The 19196-nt window shown below is 42.9% G+C and overlaps 1 protein-coding gene across 1 annotated transcript; it reads right to left on the bottom strand.

Moving 5' to 3' along the window:
• Window positions 1–961: 961 nt before the first annotated feature.
• Window positions 962–18579, bottom strand: LOC144610499 (epoxide hydrolase 4-like). The gene is made up of 7 exons (XM_078429251.1): window positions 18343–18579; window positions 13893–13978; window positions 12064–12221; window positions 8959–9087; window positions 7091–7194; window positions 6423–6571; window positions 962–3721 (listed from the first exon to the last, which is right to left on the bottom strand). The coding sequence occupies exons 1-7, from the start codon at window positions 18577–18579 to the stop codon at window positions 3499–3501; spliced, it is 1086 nt and encodes a 361-aa protein (XP_078285377.1). The 3' UTR covers window positions 962–3498.
• Between the last annotated feature and the right edge of the window lie 617 nt (window positions 18580–19196).

The following is a 19196-nucleotide window of genomic DNA, read 5'->3' as shown; positions in this document are numbered from 1 at the left end:
AATCAGATCATAAACTGTGGTCCTCTCTACTGCTTGAGTGGCCCTATTCCAGGGGAACTGTTCCAGGCAGAACTGCTTGTTCTCCGTGTCCTGCCAATACTTCGTGCTCAAGAATCACTAGCAAAGTGATGATTCATTTAATTTGTATGTAAATTGGCTACCACAAATATGTAATAGCAGTGACTGCCCTTCCAAAGTATTTTACTGGTGACCTAAAATGTTCTGTGGGTGGGAAAAGTATGATGCCATGCTTCATTATTACCCCGATGTTTGCTTTTCCCTCTGAACTCATCTACTCTCCAAAATGCAATCACGTCTTCTTCCTGGTTACTCCTGTAATTACTGCTTGCTGACATATAATACTTTTCTTCCTCTCTTGCATCACCCTTCGCAATTGTTCCGATTCATGCATTTGATACATCTTAGTTAACCTAGTGTTGCCTCCTGCCATTGACTGAGGACTAGGTGGGTGTAAAGAGAGATGGAAAAACAAATGTTATGTCTTCCTTTCTTTTGCAGGAATCACAGCTTATTTATTATGTTCTAGGTTCTTGTTCTTTTCCTCACTACATGTTCTATCCATTTCCACTTTTAAAGTCTCTGGCATATTGAGAAATCCACTCAAAAATTCAATCTATGGAAATATAAAATCTAGTCTGCTTTGAAATTTTTAACCAAATCACCCTTGCATTTTATTTTCCATAATCAATTTCTTGGTGAAATCTGAATTTTCCCATTTGATCTTTGTCTGCATTCTTGAAATTAATCTGACCTTAAGTTTAAATGGTAAAAACAGATCATAGAAGAGCAATCCTAAGTCCCAAAATTCCATTAGCTTCTGGCAGTCCCTAACCAAATTAAGCAGGATGGGAAGGAGGTCTCCTCAGGAAGCCTTCCCCCCTCTTGGTGCTGGTAGTTTAGTTCCTCGTCCTCCATCAAATAAATGAAATCCCAGCCAGTTATCATAATTTTTATTTAGAAGATTTGACATATTCCACACATATTACAAACAAAATTAATCTTTACATTTATGTCCATTCCCTCGGCTAATTACAAATTGTAGATGCTTGATCTTCAACTCTTAAAAGTTTCAATAATTAAATAGCGGTTAATACTTATCATCAAAGGTTTTGATGCAATGGACTGGAAGATTTAGTCTATTGCATGTGTGTATGGCACAATTCAGTCAACAGGTCCATTGGGTCAATTACTCTTTTCTAAATACTTTGATCAAGTGCTAATTTGACATAATCATAATTAGTGCTGCATCAGCTCCAAAACCATCTCACTATCCTTGTTCTGAGTTACCACTGTTAAATGGAATTGTGCTGCAAACATTTTGGCTTTCTAAAGTACAAAATTGACCACCCATCCATTGCACTTCCTTAGTTGGAAAGCACCTTTGTACATGCTGCGATTGTGAAATTGCCTATATAACTTTGACAAATGTACTCTGTGCTGAACTAGTAATTGGTGTTTACCAAGCATTGAGGTGAAGGGAATTAAATAAGCGTATTCTCTCCCCATTTTCCACCAAATATACATCAAATTGAGGATCCTTTCGTCCATTCACAATAATGCAATGTGAAAGCTATCTGAAATATAGGAAGGTATCACAAAATGCTGGAGTAACTCAGCAGGTCAGGCAGCATCTAGGAGAGAGGGAATGGGTGACGTTTCGGGTCGAGACCCTTCTTCCTAAATATAGGAAGATTAATTATCAAAGAATGAGGCTTTAAAAAATCTCGCTGTAGCAGATCTGAATTGTAAGAGGTAATTTGTGCGTGGAACGATTCTACTAGACCACAAGCAATTGATGAGCAAATGCCATGTTAAACAATACCAGTTGAGTTAAAGAAATTTGTTTGGAATGGGAATACCCCTAATCGCCTTTTGAGCTACAACTATCTGGGAGGATAGAGTTTTACGCTTAATCGTTTAAGGCAGATCCAAAAAGATGAGCCAAAGAGTACAGGGAGTTCTTAGGCTGCTGACGTTACAGCTGTTGGGGTTGAGGGAGAGGGTGAGCAAGAGAATCGAGGCAAAACTTTCAGGTTTAGTTTAGTTTAGAGATACAGCATGGAAACAGTTCCTTTGGCCCACCAAGTCTGTGCTGACCACTTCATATTAGTTCTATGTTATCCCACTTTCACATCCACTCCTTTAACGCTCGGGGCAATTTACAGCGGACAAATAGCCTACAAACGTGCAAACTCCATTTTGGCAGTACCTGAGGTCAGGATCAAACCCAGGTCTCTGGCACCGAGAGGTAGTGGCTCTGCCAGCGGTGCTGTCCAGGTACCACCCCCAAAAAATGTTTAAACACATTCACATAAAGTTGCACCTGTTTTCTCCGATTTTGATACTGTTTTATGAATTAAACTTCAGGCACATAATATTGCAAACAAGGCCAACCAACAGAGAAAGCCAAAAGCAGAACTAGAACATATTGCATAGTTTTTGAAGTTGAGAATTGGAAAGCTTCAGTGCAAAAGGTTGGGCAATTCTGGGTTGTGGAAAGGAGGAGTGGGCAAGCATAAATCTAAGTAATTTGAAATCCAAGATAACTTGCACAATATAACTTGAGATAGAGTGCCTTCTCTGCAAGGGCTAATATTGTTCAAAGCAGGTATCATGGAGTAGAGAAAAGGGAACAAGAGAAACAAAAAAGGAAAGATGAAGAAAAGGTAGATACAGAGGCTACAAGAAGGGAAAGCGGAAAAGCAAGAAGTGACAGTATTTTAAAGTCTGAAAGCTCAACATGCGTCACACCACCAGAGAGCACAATCTTCCAGTCAGAATACTGCACATTCAGCCACAAAGTATGCCAAATGATAGGTCAATGTGGAGTCTCCAGGCCAGAGACATCAAATCATTTAGGCTTAGTTAGTTAACATCAGATTCTAAGAGATCATACAATGAAATACAATTCAACAAATGCATCAAATAAGAATAGATGGTACTTCAGATACCGATTCAGAGAATAGATGGTACCCTCCCCCCCCCCCAACCAAATTACATACTGTCTGGGGAAGAGTCCCGACTAGAAACGTTACCTACCCATGTCATGCAGAGATGCTGCCGAACCCACTGAGTTACTCCCACACTTTGTCTTTTTTTGAATCATAGATTGGCCTGATTTGTTATTAGAGAGGCTGCTGTGTAAAAGGCAGGAAACTTAGCCACAGTACGCTGTGGTAACAGTGAGTGAACAATGCTTTGGCATGACAGTTAAACCTGATTTAAAAATAAATAAATAAGCATCTGCAGATCCTTGGGTCCATAATAACCAAGTTCTTGTTTTATAACCAAGGATGGAGCCATGTGCCATTATGAAGCTCATTATATGACAACATTCAAATAGAAGATTATAAAAATATTTTTATATTACTCATAAATGTGCAAATTCAATTCATTCATGATAAATCGTGTATTCTATAATCTGAAATGAACTGTAATTCAAGTAAAGGAGTGGCATGTGTTTGTGTGGATTCAGGTCTACTTGTCGTTTTCCTCCAGGAACGTCCACATGAGTTTGTTGACCACATCGGGTTCGTCTTGTTGGACCCAGTGGCTGGCCCCAGGCACGACCTTCAGTTGGAACACATTCTGTATGTATTGTTCCATGTGCGCAGTCATGCCAACCTCCAGGGCAATATCCTTCTCTCCCCAAATCACCAGGGTGGGTGCCATCACATTGTGGCACTTCGCTGGTTGGTTGCTGCAATAGAAGCAATCACATTCAGTCAACAATTACCAATGCTGCAGCACAGTGGTGCAGCAGTAGAGTTGCTGCCTCACAGCACCAGAGACCCGGGTTCCACCCTAACTATGGGTGCTGTCTGTATGGAGTCTATATGTTCTCCCTGTGACCGAGTGTGTTTCCTCTGGGTGCTCCAGTTTCCGCCCACATCCCAAAGACATGCGGGGTTGTAGGTTAATTGGCTTCAGTAAATTGTTCCTAATTTGTGGAACTAGTGTACAGGTGATTGTCTGTCGGTGCGGACTTGATGGGCAGAAGGACCTGTTTCCACACTATATCACAAAACTAAACTAAACTTCATTCAGTTGGTAACAGGGCATTTCTTCCACAAGTATAATCACATCTAAGTGAAATCACCAACCAGGAACTGTGACTGTTCAGTCGAGAGACGGCTTAATCCTTTCCCAGTGCAGGCAATTTTGAATTTGAGTTTAGCTTATTGTCACGTGTACCGAGGTACAGTGAAAAGCTTCACCCTAACTCATGACCTTTTCTGTCTTTCTCTTCTACACAGATAACTGGCTGACGTTCTGATTGTTCAGAAATTCAGCTACTTGAGCGAATACCAAAAACAAAAAAATCGATTAACTTGAGCAAACCTTCTGGAGAATTTGAGAGAATATGAGAGCCAAACATGAAACAAGCAAACTATATAAGCAAGAAACTTAGTGTCTGAAGTTATTGTATCATCTGAACCTTTTGCAAAAATTTCAATCCCCAATTTCAAAATGAAATACCTCTTGCTTGGGAATAAAATGTTCAGATTGTGTGCAGCCAAATAATTCTCCAGAGACCTCTAGGAGGCAGCCTCTTCTGGAGGCAGTCCTCCAGACTGACCCTCATTGCTTCAAGCTCTACCTTCTGGCTCCTCTGATCATGAATGCAATGCAAAGCTCAGGCTGTGTACAGCAACGTTAATCACACATCGCCAGAGTGGAGATAATTGGATGCTTCCTGTCAATTGTGCCTAGTGACCACAAAGCTCCAAATGGCTAAGATTCATCTTAAGTTATTAACTATCCGCTATTTCTCTTTTGATTGAATCATTGATTATAAATTTATAATTTTATCACTACAACCGAAAGAGACTAATTAATCAGCGAAGACAGTTAAATGGTGGAACAGTCTAAAGGGGTAAATGGACTCCTGTTTCCCCTATCTATCTTCTATTTTTATGAATGGTGACACTCCTCTATTTCTCGCTGCCTCTCTCCTGAGATGTTTCTTCAAACATGGCTTTTCAGCCAAGAACATCCAATATTTTCCTTAGGCTTGATTCCAAATGTTATCCAATAACACACCAGTGAAATCCTTGGAAACATTTCACTGTGTAACAGATGCTATATAAATGCTATTGCTTGTTATTACTTGGGGCCAACATCAAGAATATGGAAATGTGATTTAAATGTATTCAGAGCAAGAGGCTCTGCAGGGGTCCCCATGCATAAAGCATTCATTGCCCCACTGTGTATTGTCAGTTTAATGTTTCTCCGAGGCAAAGGACTATGCCATGGACTTAAAGCGTTGCTAATAAGAGTAGAGTCAAGACCTAGAACTTCTGCTGTTGGTGTTCAAAGCTCACTGACAGTCTCTAGTAGTAAAAACAAGTACCAAAGCAGCTGCAAGATGACACTTTGATAAAAAGAGAAAGGACATTTATCACAAATGTTCAAAATCAGTTCTTTTTATAACCTTAACCTTCTTCCCAGTGTTCACTCCATTGACTGTTTACCATGCTGAGTGACTCCACCACTTTATTCATAGCTCACCTCTTTCTCAGTTGATTATTTTGCTTGAAAAAATTGAGGGGCATTTAAAGTTCAGTTAAATGTTGAACTGGAGAAGGTTAGGAATGAAGCATTTAGCCTCTACAGCTTGTTTCACCATTCAGTCAAGTGATGGCTGATCTTAGCAAAGCTAGGGAGACAAAACAGGCAATCGGAGCAGTGTGTGAGAGAGAGAGAGAGACAGGCTAAGACTGAGATGAAAGAGGTGCTGAACGATGACAAAAGAGAAAACAAAAGCAATAACAGAAAGCAAAATGGCAGGAAAGGAAACATTAACCTATTAAAAGTTTTAACTGATGTAACATAATGCCAGAATGCTTCTTATTGAGTATACAGGCACTTTGCGTTTATGCATATTTGATTCGTGTATTTTTGAAGTAACAGGCTTGTTCCTTTAATATACGAGTGCTTTATGTGTTGGTATTTTCAGGATAACACACTCAAATTTACTGCTGACAGTGTAGTCGTGTACATGTCTAATTTACACATTTTTGAATTACGTGCTGCCTTTCAATACGCGAGTGCCTGTATATATGGAAATAAAAATGCACAATAAACTCAAAACAGCAAGAATATTGACCACAGCACATCAATTTTTCTTTAATTTTTTTTTTTTATCCACCATGGCCCCAAAACAGTTTTGTTTTGGCAATTTTTATTTTGGATCAAGCATCACTATGATCTGCAATATGAGAATTTAGCAAATCAAAAAGATTACCATTTACTTTTCGTCAATAGCATGGTAATGAAATCATATACAGTGAGGCTTTGTACAAATTCACAATTTTGTCCACAAGATAAACATTCAATGATCTTGTTTATTGTCACATTGAGGCACAAAGGCAAGTCCAGTCATTGGTTGAATTCCCTACCTGAAAATGTTCCTGTAGTAGTTGTGGGGACCCACCAATGCTCCAGGCCGAGAAAAACTGAACACGTAGGCCTCCAACTCTTCTTCAGTAAATCTATTATTTTTATTTTGGATCCCCATTCGTTTACTCATAAAAACACTCTTCAGAGTCTAATAAACATGACACAGCGGTAAATGTCAAAACAATTTTTAAAGCAAAATAAAACCTGGGGAAATAAGTATATGATATGAAATGATCAAAATACAGTTGAGAAAAGAAATGTTAGACCAGCACCACCACCCCCTCGCAACCATGTTTCTGTAATGGCCACAACATCATAATTCCAAGCATTGATCCATAAGGAAATGAGGAACAATATTAGGCAGTAAAAGCAACCAGGGTCCGTAGAGCACTTCAAATGTAGAAACAAGGAACTGCAGATGCTGGTTTATAAAAAAAGACACAATGTGCTAGAGTAACTCAGCGGGTCAGGCAGCATCTCTGGAGAAAATGGATAGTTGACGTTTTGGGTTGGGACCTTTCTTCAGAGGATCTCGACCCAAAACGTCACCTGTCCATGTTCCCCAGAGATGTGGCTGACATGTTGTTACTCTGCCTGTTGTGCCTTTTTTTGTAGAACACGTCAATCAGGAAGTAATCAATATTTTCAAGGTAGGAGAGTAGTGTACCTTGAAATCTTCCATATGCATCATAAATTCTGGAAGTTTTGGTACTTGGAAGAAGAATATATAGCTGGATTTCAGCAGCTGGGATGGATGTCGTTTCATGTAGCCTGAAACACAGAATGTCAACTCACATTACCTGCTCTAAACCTTTACATAAATATAAAGCAGAATCCCAGTACAGTTTCTAGTTTGATATTAACAAGTGTATGTGTGCTGGTTTAGCAAGAACCAAATTGCAAAGATACAAATTTATATGCCATTTTAAAACATTGCTCATTAATATCTCTAAGAGCTTTGACTATCTTTTTGTGGTCAATTCAGATTACAATCCCACATCCGGCAGTAATTAATGCTAGTTAAAGGTTGAAAACATACTACTTCAGTTCCTTCTGGGGTCCGGCAGTCTCCACTTAAAGCGACTCACGGAGCCAACAGAACTTCCTACTATTGGGAAGAAATTACAGGACCCTGAAAACCGTGACCACCAGTTTCAAGTACAGCTTCTTCCCAACAACCATCAGGCTTTTGCACACTACTCAACACAACACTAACCTCAGCAACTATGAACTTCTATCGACTGTCTTTGGTTGCACTTAGGAGTTGTTTTGTGTGAGTATTAGTTATTAATATATTGAATTTAAAAAAAAGTTATCTGTGTGTCTTGCTTAAGATGAATCTTAGCCATTTGTAACTTTGTGATCACTAGGCACAATTGACAAGAAGCACCCAATTATCTCCACTCTGGCTATCAAGCATGAGAGGTAAAAAACAAGTGGAAAAGAGCCGAGCGCTTGCATGAGGCATAAAGGGGGGTCAAAAGTCTACACACAAAATTACCAATTTCAAGCCTCTTTTAGTGTATTTCAAAGTAAAAACAGACATTACAAAATAATGTGAATATGTCACTGTACACTAATAACATTTTGAAGTAAATTCACATTCATTGATAATCAGCCCAAAAAGGTGGTAATTGGCTTTTCTGCTGTGTTTTATATTTTAACCCTGTTTTAATTAATTTAGCTATATAATCTTGCACTTAAATTTAATATTTACTCATTACAGTTCCACCACTGATTTTCTGGCATTCTTGGTTCCAGAGCTTTGCTGGTTTATCCAGCCGGCTAAGGAAGTTGGCTATGGGGAATAGATTTGCTGGCTCCAGCTGGGCTGGAGTTCCAGAGCCCCGGCCGCAGGTTGCAAATTCAACCCACCGATCGGCCGTGGAAGTCCCAATGAGGTCGAGATTGGCTGCCTTGCCCAGCCTAGGTGCCAGATTTGCGGGGAGACTTCCGCGGCATGGGGGATTACTCACGGAACCCCTAGCGACTGAATTGACAAATTGGTCATGGAAGTCCCGATGAGGTCGAGATTAGCTGCCTTGCCCAGCCTAGGTGCCACATTTCCGGGGAGACTTCCAGGGCGTGCGGAGGGGATTTCTCGTGGAACCCCTAACGACCTCTAACGGAACCTAGTGTTCATTACAAGTTTGTACATCGTCTCTTTTTTTTTCTTTCATTTTTTCGATCCGATTTCTCCGTTTATTTGGCAAAGTGAAAAACGCAGAAACCATGCAAAAAGTGCAGAAAATGGATTTAAAAACCGCGGAAAACCAAAGAAAATTCACATGCCTGGGCGATGTGTGATTAACGTTGCAGTACACAGCCTGAGCTTTGCATTGCATTCATGATCAGCCAGAAGGTAGTGCTTGAAGCAGTGAAGATCAGTCTGGAGGACAGCCTCCAGAGGAGGCTGCATCCTAGGGGCCTGTTAAGATGCTGCTAGCAAGTATTTCACTGTTCCATCGTCAGTACATGGCAGTTAAACACTCTATCTCTCTCCCTCCCGGAAACAAACTGTGGCCTTCAACTCACGAAAAAACACGTCTCGGTGTGGCGCATTCATGATGATTAATTTCTCCACCAACTCTGGGTTGTGAATAGCCAAACTCCAAGCTAAGATACCTCCCCAGTCATGTCCAACGAGAATACAGCTGCTATATCCTGAAAACACAACAAAAGAGTATTATCAGATTGTTGAGTTAGGCTACATTAAGCAAGATGTTAATCCAACTTGTTGCTAGTTGTAGACAAAGACCACTGGGTAAATCTAACACCAGGTTCAGAGCCCAATAGTCATACAGCACAGAAACAAGTTCTTGTTTGCCCACATTCGGCCCATATCCTGCTAAACCTTTCCCACCCACATACCTGACTCAAATACCTGCACTGGCAGCTCATTCCATATACCCACCACTTTCTAAGTCATTGATAGTATAACGCCCAGCCAATCTTATCCATTGGTCAAGGAATGAGAGATGTAACAAAGTTCTTGACATATCCTATTCTTGTACTGTTCTGATATTTCCATGGCACCAGAAGAAGCTGCCAAATTTCAAGTAGTTTCTAACTGTCGCTACCTCTGTACACCCCGATGAAGATGTTTTAATTCTCCTTCCACACCAGCAAGTCTCTGGAGTTTTCCTTGGGATTCTTAAAAACTCTTTGCAGATGCAAAGAAAAGCTAGAATGATGCTGAAATTAGTAAATTATTAAAAATAGACAGAGCAAGCAATTCCACCCACAATACGAGCACGGCTGATCTGCTACAGGTCTCATTTTCTCTGCTGAGTAGGTTTCCCCTTAAACTTCAATCTACTTCCTCATTAAATACTTCCCAACGATGTGGCCTCCCCAGCCCCTTGGGGTAGAGATCTAGAAATTCACTGTCTTCAGAGAATGTTTTTGCTAGGGTTTAAACGTCAAAGACTAGAGGGCATAGCTTTAAGGTGAGATGGGCAAAGTTTAAAGGTGTGCAAGGCAAGTTTTTTTTAAAGAGAGTGGTGGGTACCCGGAATGCACTACCAGGGGTGGTGGTGGATGCAGATATAGAAACATAGAAAATAGGTGCAGGAGGAGGCCATTCAGCCCTTCGAGCCAGCACAGCCATTCATTGTGATCATGGCTGATCGTCCCCAATCAATAACCCGTGCCTGCCTTCTCCCCATATCCCTTGATTCCACTAGCCCCTAGAGCTCTATCTAACTCTCTCTTAAATCCATCCAGTGATTTGGCCTCCATTGCCCTCTGTGGCAGAGAATTCCACAAATTCACAACTCTCTGGGTGAAAAAGTTTTTTCTCACCTCATTTTAAATGGCCTCCCCTTTATTCTAAGACTGTGGCCCTTGAATGCCCCATATGAAAGCAGCATTTAAGAGGCTTTTAGGTAGGCATATGGATATGCAGGAAAATGAGGGGTTTGGATCATGTGTAGGCAGATGAGATTAGCTGGTCTTGGCAAGCTGTTCAACACAGACATTGTATTACTGTGCTGTACTTTTCTATTCCAAGTTCCCAGTTTTAAATGATCACCCCTTAATCCTGGAATTATGTGCCCATGCTCAAGATTCTTCTGCTGGTGGAAACATCTTGGCAACTACCCCGTCAGTCCCCTTATCTGATATGTTTCAATAAGATCACCCTCGTTCTTTTAAACTCCAGAGAATATACACTGATCAGCCAAAACATTATGACCTGATGAACCAAAACATTATGACCACCTGCCTAATATGCTGTTGGTCCTCTGTGTGCAGCCCCAAACACAGCAGGGTGTGATGCACTGTGTATTGTGACACATTCCTCCCGTGACAACCATTTAAAATTTTCTGTGACTTGTGCCACAGTAGACCTTCTGTCGGTTTGGACCAGACGAGATAGACTTCGTTGCCCTCACGCTTCGATGAGCCTTGGGCGCCCAACACCCTGTCGCCGGTTTGTGGTTTGTCCCTCCTCGGACCACTGTCGGTAGGTACTCACCACTGCTGACCGGAAGTACCCCACAAGCCTTGACGTTTCAGAGATGCTCTGACCCAGTCGTCTGGCCATAACAATTTGGTCTTTGTCAAAGTCGTTCAGGTCTTTACTCCTGCCCATTTCTCCTACATCCAACACATCAACTTCAAGAACTGACTGTTCACTTGCTGCCTAATATATTCCACCCCTTGACAGGTGCCATTGTAACAAGATAATCAATGTTATTCACTTCGCCTGTCAGTGGTCACAATGTTTTGGCTGATCAGTGTATATCTAATTTCTTTAGTTGCTCATGTCATGATGGACAACCCGCACATCCCAGGAATTAGCCTGCTAAAACTCCAGCAGTGGGTGTAACAGATCTCCCAACGAATGTACGGGGATCGCTGGGCGGCACGGACTTGGTGGGCCGAAAGGGCCTGTTTCCGGCTGTATATATATGATATATGATATCATATATATATATGATAATGATATGATATGAACACCGTTTACCAATTGTGCTGAAAGGTAATTCAACTGAAAAATCAACTGTCTTTTTCGCTCCACAAATATTGTCTGATTTGCTTTGTATTTCCTGCACTTCTATCTACTTATTGTTTTCAGCACCTGTTGTTTTATTTTGTTGCTCTTCTAGCAATGCACCACATATGTGAACAAGACACAAAGTGGTGGAGTAACTCAATGGGTTAGGCAGCATCTCTTGAAGGCATGGACAGCCAACATTTTGTGTTGGGACCCTTCTTCAAAAATGTTGCCTCTCCGTGTGCTGCCTGACTTGATGCGTTACTCCAGTACTTTGTGTTTCGCTCGAGATTCCAGCATTTACAGTTCCTTGTTTCTCTTCCACGTATGTGAATGTGAGTTAGATCCCGTAATGGCTGCCAAGTGCAACAATTAAGTAAACTCAGCTTTGGTTCAATTGTATGCTTAAAAAAGTGTAGATTGTAAGTTTTAGGCTCCAAATCAGCAAACATTTACTAAATTTAATTCTTCATTGGCGACCCATTGGACCTGCACAAATTCTGGAAAAAAAATGACAGCCTTCAAAATTATAAGATCAGGGGTTTACAGAAAATCAAATTCCACATAAATGCTATTTGCATGCAGCAGTCCTGAACTACCCCTATGAAAAATACAAAATAATAATTTTGTTTTTAGCATACCTAGAGCTTCAATCATTCCCCTGATATCAGCCAGCAAATACTCCATCTTGTAGTCACTTCGGTCTTGGGGTGCATCAGAATCCCCGTATCCACGCAAATCCATTGCCACCACTCGGTACTTACTTTTGAACTCCCGCAGCTGGTAACGCCAAGAATACCTGTGACACAAACAGTGTCAATGAGATGGTAATACACTGCCAACGCAGCAACAATTAACAAGCTCGGGCCTGCAACACACTTCGGATGATTACATGCAGATATTGCCCTTGGTAACAATGTACCTGTAGCCACATACTGAAGAATCAATAAAAGGCTTTCATTCCTATAAACAGCACAGTATTTTTTGATTTCTTCCTGTTAAAAAAGATTCCTTTTCAGTGGTCACACAAGGAAATGTATTCATCAGGATGAGTCAGATCGGGGCGGCACTGTGGCGCAGCGCCAGAGTCCCAGGTTTGATCCTGACTACGGGTGCTGTCTGTACAGTTTGCATGTTCTCCCTGTGACCTTATGGGTTTTCTCCGGGTGCTCAGGTTTCCTCCCGCACTCCAAAGACATACAGGTTTGCAGATTAATGAGCTTCAGTAAAAATTGCAAATTGTCCATAGTGTGTAGGATAGAACTAGTGCATGGGGGTGATCGCTGGTCGGCACAGACACGGTCTGTATCCATGCTGCATCTCTAAAGTCTAAAGATTCAAATGTATAATGTCACTCAGCATCTAAATGACATCCTAAATTACTTTATAGGCAACAATGACTATTCAGATGAGCACCTGTTTTTCTTCAAATAATGCATGGAATCGTTTAAATCCAAGTGGAAGAACAGCTAATGGTTTTACAACTTAATTTACGAAAGTTATTTTAATATAGTACCACATCTCAAACTAGGAAGCCTCAAATATTCATATTTGACATTAAGATAGCACGGAATTGTTAGGGAAGAGGGTAATTAGGCAGCATAAAAGAGCACCTTCAAGGAGGAAAGAGATTAATGGAGGAAAATATAAATCTTGGGCCCTCTGCAGCAGAAGAGAAAACCACCAATGGTCAAGTAATTACAAAAATTGGGATGACAGGCAAAAGGCCATAGCTGGAGTGCTGATATTTGTGGTGAGGCCAGAGGGGATAATGTAAGAACATAAGAAAAAGGACATTCTGCACCTCAAGCCTGTTCCACATTTCTTCAAGATTATAATTAATATAATCTAATGCATTGAGTCATTTCATTTTCAGTGGTCACACAACCAAGGAGATGTATTCATCAGGATGGGTCAGATCTCACCACAACAGCATTGATGAAAAGGACACAAATATTCACTTTGTGCAGCTCATTCTTTACTTTAATCAGCTTGACTGGGCTCCCAATAGCAACTAATGCACTGGTATCTTCAAATACCCTACCAATTGAACCAGCATGAATGGCATTCAAACTGAGCCTTGTAATTGGAGCTCAATCACGCAAACATACAACAAAAGACAAAATTAATATATAAACACATGAAGCATATAGATCACGTGCAGACTGGGGAAATTAATTTAACTTAGCATCATATCCAGTGTGGACATTACGGGCTGAAGGGCCTGTTTCTGTGCTGTACAGTTCTATGTAAAGTCCTCATTAGTCTTTATTTTGCCATGACTAAATTATGGGCAACTTTCTAATTTATTTCTGATATTAACAGCATGATGATAGAATGGTGTAGGTCTTTGATGATATTAGCTGCTTTTTTGAAGCAGTGCTTCCGGTAGATCCCGTTGATGGTAGGGAGGTCAATGCTCTTATGGACAGGAGAAATTGGTAAGTAAATAGCAGGGGACAGTGTTTACCAGATCTCAGGAAAGCCATGGAGTAGCAACATCAACTGTTTGTCCGTCTCGCCAGCTGCCACATAGTGAAATCTCAGCCCTGAATCCTGTAGAAAGTGGATTGAGAAGTCAGTTACCATCCAACACAACCGTCGCTTAAGAAACCACTGCCGTAGCTTTCAAACAGAAGGACTTCCATCTTTTAAGTTATGGTAACCCTTGTAATTATTACATTCTAACATGCATTCTCTAAACTAGAATCTTTCAAGCACCTTCAGGTGGCTATAAAGGTCAGCATTTTTCCAGAGTGCAGGACCTCAATACCCATACTGAGTTGCACAGTCAAAGGCTTAGTAGGGGGTGGTAAAAATGTGGAAATATCTTATGCAGGCAGGTACATTTAAAAAAATCTATTTCCCAAATTAATGGATTTTTAAAAAATCAATTAGAAACTAATCTGGTGAATCTTTGCTGCATTCCATTTCCAAGCAAATTATTTTATTTGGAAGGAGACCAAAACTGTACAATACTCTGGGGAAAGGCAATGTTTATAATAATAATAATAATAATAATAATAATAATAATACATTTCATTTGTATAGCGCTTTTCTGGAAACTCAAAGATGCTATACAGAGTAAGTAAAACATAAAAATAAATAAATAAACGAACAAAAAAGGAAGGATAAGGAGAAGCGACGGTCAGTGGTTGAAGGCAGTGTTGAACAGGTGAGTCTTAAGTGATGTTTTGAATGTGGTGAGTGAGGAGGAGTCTCTGATGGTTTGAGGTAGTGAGTTCCAGAGTGTCAAGTCAAGTCAAAGTCAACTTTATTGTCAATTTTCAGTTAGTTTACACAGACAGAAAATCGAAATACCGTTTCCCACAATCCCGAGGAATAAAGTGCATTAAATTAAGTTAAAATTAAAAAGGCACAGCAAACAACAATCAATATAAAATATAGTCACTTCAATGAAAAAAAGATGAAGATGAATATATTACAATAAAAAATAATGAACAGTAGTGCAAAGCCTGTCCATAGCAACGTTAAAAAAGTGTCTGGTGCTGGATGTGCGTGTGTGTGGGGTGTTAAAGTCCAGGTCCAATGGGGGCAGGGGAGAGAGGAGGGAGGGAGGGGAGAGAGTTCAGAATCCTGACAGCCTGGTGGAAAAAACTGTTCTTTAGTCGGGTGGTGCTCGACCTCAGGCTGCGAAACCTTCTCCCTGAAGGCAGGAGGGTGAAGAGGCTGTTGGAGGGGTGGGAGGGGTCACCCACAATGCTCAATGCTTTGCGGGTGAGGCGGGTGGTGTAAAGGACCAGGAGTGTTGGGAGTGAGGCGCCAGTGATCCTCTCAGCAGTGTTCACTATGCGCTGCAGGGTCTTACGGCTGGAGGCTGTGCAGCTTCCGAACCACACAGTGATGCAGCTGCTGAGGATGCTCTCAATGGCGCCTCGGTAAAAAGTGTACATGATGAGTGTGGGGGCTCCCGCTCTCTTCAGTTTGCGGAGGAAGTAGAGGCGCTGCTGGGCTTTCTTGGCGATGGACGTGGTGTTGTTGCTCCAGGAGAGATCCTCGGTGATGTTCACCCCCAGGAATTTGGTGCTGCTCACCTGCTCCACAGCAGCGATGGAGAAAGCCCTGTCCCACCAGGATCTGAGTTTGGTCCGGATGGGGGGGACATGAGGTTAGCAGCAGCAGAGCGGAGGGTGTGGGTGGGAGTGTGTCTGTGGAGGACGTCAGTCAGGTAGGATGGGGCCAGGTTATGGAGGGCTTTGTAGGTCATGAGGAGGATTTTGTACTAGATTCTCTGGGGGATGGGGAGCCAGTGGAGCTTGTAAAGGACGGGGGTGATGTGGTCATGGGTCGGGGAGAGGGTGAGTAGACGGGCAGTGGAGTTCTGGATGTATTGGAGTTTATTGATGATTTTTGAGGGTGAACCATAGAGGAGGCTGTTACAGTAGTCCAGACGGGAGGTGATGAAGGCGTGGATGAGGATTTCTGCAGCTGTGGAGGAGAGGGACGGACGGAGACGGGCGATGTTTTTGAGGTGGAAGAAGGCTGCCTTGGTGATGTGTTTAGTGTGTTTGTCGAAGGAGAGGGTTTGATCAAAGATGATGCCAAGATTCCGGATGTGAGGGGAGGTGGATACTGAGAAACCGTCGACGTTGAGGGTGCAGTTGTGGGTGGATTTGGTGAGCGTTTTTGGTGATTGGATGATGATTTCGGATTTGTCACAGTTTAGTTTGAGGAAATTGGTTTGAAGCCAAGATTTTATTTCAGTGATGCAGTTTGTCAGGATAGAGTGTGTAGCGGTAGAGATTGACTTGGTGGAGATGAGGAGCTGGATATGTCATCATGGATCATGCATGACTATTACGTGATGAACAAGGGTCTAAATTACTTTGTTTTACTCCTGTCTTCATCAACAGGATGGTGGAGAGTGTCAATAGATTCAGCAGCTTTCTGATGATCTGTCCTGGGCCCAACCCAATGAAGCAATGGAATCTCACCAATGCTCCTACTTCCTTCGAAGTTTAAGGAGATTCAGCATGTCGCCAAATACGCTACCAAACTTCTGCAGGTGCACAGTGGAGAACATGCGGCCTGCTAAGGTAACTTGAATGCCTATGAATAAGGAAGGCTGTAGAAAGGGTGGATATTGTCTGGTACATAAGGGAATTGACCTCCCTACCATCAAATGGATTGCTTCAAAAAAGCAGCTAATATCATCAAAGACCTACACCATCCTAGCCACACTATCATCATGCTGTTAATATCTATATACTAAAACTCTTGTTTGTTTGTTTGTTCCTGAACTACAGCCAAAATGGTACAAGATAGTGCAACAATTTTAGGTCCACCTTACTCACCGTCGTCCCTTTGGTGCTAATGAAAGAAGTTTCATTGAAATCGGTGTTATATTTTTAAAGTTGTTCACATTTTAAAGTTTAATTCTATCTCCTAGGGAGAGGGTGAGGATAAGTGTGGTTGAGGGGGGTGGAGTGGGGGGAGGGGAGTGGGGGGAGGGGAGTGGGGTGGGGGAGGGGAGTGGGGGGGGGAGGGGAGTGGGGGGGGAGGGGAGTGGGGGGGGGGAGGGGAGTGGGGGGGGGAGGGGAGTGGGGGGAGGGAGGGGAGTGGGGGGAGGGAGGGGAGTGGGGGGAGGGAGGGGAGTGGGGGGAGGGAGGGGAGTGGGGGGAGGGAGGGGAGGGGGGGGAGAGGGTGCTGCACCAATGCAGGAGAGGTTTGGGCCCATGGTTTCAGCATCTGCATTTATCTGACTTGGTCTAGTCAGATATAAAACAGAGGAACTCGATTTCCAATCAGGGACAGCTTCTTCCCATCAAGCATCAGGTTTCTGAGCTAATTTTATAACCCTACCTCAGCTATAAACTACCATGGACTTTGTACCACAAAGATTGCATTATGTACTTTGGCTTGCACTATTGTGGTCTGGTTTATCTAATTTAACCGATCATTTACTTTATGTTCATTTGATGTGCTATTGTGTATGATGTGCATGTAAAGCTGCAACACCCATCCACAGTAATCTAACACTAATCCCATTTTATTTTACAACATTCCCAGCAACTCTTTCACCACCAAATTGAAGCCACATGCAAATTGGAAGAACTGTCCCTCTTATTCTGCTTGGGTAATTTTCAATCCAATGGCATAAATGTTACTTTCTCCAATTTCAGGCAAAGCACATTGGGAACATGTTTCCTGCCTCTAACATGTCCAACCCCTTAATAATCTTATATGTTTCGATAAGATCCCCTCTCATCCATCTAAATTCCAGTGTATACAAGCCTAGTCGCTCCAGTCTTTCAACATATAACAGTCCCGCCATTCCGGGAATTAACCTAATAAACCTAGGTGCACACCCTCAATAGCAAGAATATCCTTCCTCAAATTTGGAGACCAAAACTGCACACAGTGCTCCAGGTGCGGTCTCACTAGGGCCCTATACAACTGCAGAAGGACCTCTTTGCTCCTATACTCAACTCCTCTTGTTCTGTCTTTTTTCACTGCCTGCTGTACCTGCATGCTTCCTTTCAGTGACTGTTGCACTAGGACACCCAGATCTCGTTGTACGTCCCCTTTAAACAGCATATAAATTAAAAATAATACAGAAAAGAAAATTTAGTCCCTTGAGTTATAATAATTAACAGTCCTGATGGCCTGTGGGAAGAAACTTTGTCTCATCCTCTCCGTTTTTACAGCATGACAGCATTTTTAAAAAAACGTCCTCGCATCTCCAATAAAAAGACACAAAGTGCTGGAGTAACTCAGCAGGTCAAGTAGCATCTCTGGTGAACATCTGTGGATAGGTGACGCTTTGAATCAAAACGCTTCTTCGGACGGGGGGGGTTCGAGACGACGACGGACACTTTCTCACGGGGGTGCACGTGATGCCAGCGCGCGGCGGCGGCGGTTCGCGGTTTGAAAGGCGGCGGTTTAACGGTCGCCCGTACCTTGAGGCGGACGAAGCCGTGAGTCCCCAGCGACGGGTCACTGAGGCAGGCGGGCGGCTTCTCCCGCACCCGCCACTCGAAAGCCCGCCGTCGCTTCCTCACCACCACCACGGCGGCCCGCAGCAGGAAGGCGGCGCAGAAGACCACGGTCAGCGCGCGGACGGCCAGCCAGCTCAGGCCGGCCCTGGCGGCCAGCGCAGCGCGGCTGGGTAGCAGCAGCAGCCAGCGAGTCGCCATTCCCGCTCTGAGTCCCGCCTCCGCTCCCCTTCCAAGCCCATTGGCTGACGCGCCCGCCACTCAGCGGTGGGCGGGGCGGAGCTCAGGGGGGGGTGGGGACTCCCATATTCCAGACATGCAGCTATGGTGGTTAATTGGCTTCTGTAAATTGCCCCGAGTGCATAGGATGAAAAACTGGGATGACTAGTGTATGGATGATCATTGGTCAGCACAGACTCGGTTCCCAAGCTGTATCGCTAAACTAAACCTTTAAAAGTTTAGTGTGGGAGACTCAGTTGAGGCGGGGCGGAGGCTCAGGTGTGGTATGAATATTGATTTCTCTAACTTCAAAGTAACCCATGCATCCTCTTTTTCCCCCACCCTCCGCCTTCGACTCTGTCCAGGCTCAGGCAGGGCGGGGCAAGGTGAGGCGGGACGGAGGCTCAGGTGAGGCGGAGGATCCAGTGAGGCGGAGGCTCCAAAGGTCATCAGGGACTCAAGCTCACACTTTGCTCGAAGACGAGACACAAAATGCCGGGGTAAATCAGCAGGACAGGCAGCATCTCTGGAGAGAATAAGGAATGGTGCCGTTTTGGGTCGAGACTCTACTTCAGACTTGAGAATCAGGGAAGAGGAAA

The sequence above is a fragment of the Rhinoraja longicauda genome, chromosome 37 (genome assembly GCF_053455715.1).
Source record: "Rhinoraja longicauda isolate Sanriku21f chromosome 37, sRhiLon1.1, whole genome shotgun sequence".
Lineage (NCBI taxonomy): Eukaryota > Metazoa > Chordata > Chondrichthyes > Rajiformes > Arhynchobatidae > Rhinoraja > Rhinoraja longicauda.
This window is presented reverse-complemented; position numbering and strand designations above follow the sequence as displayed.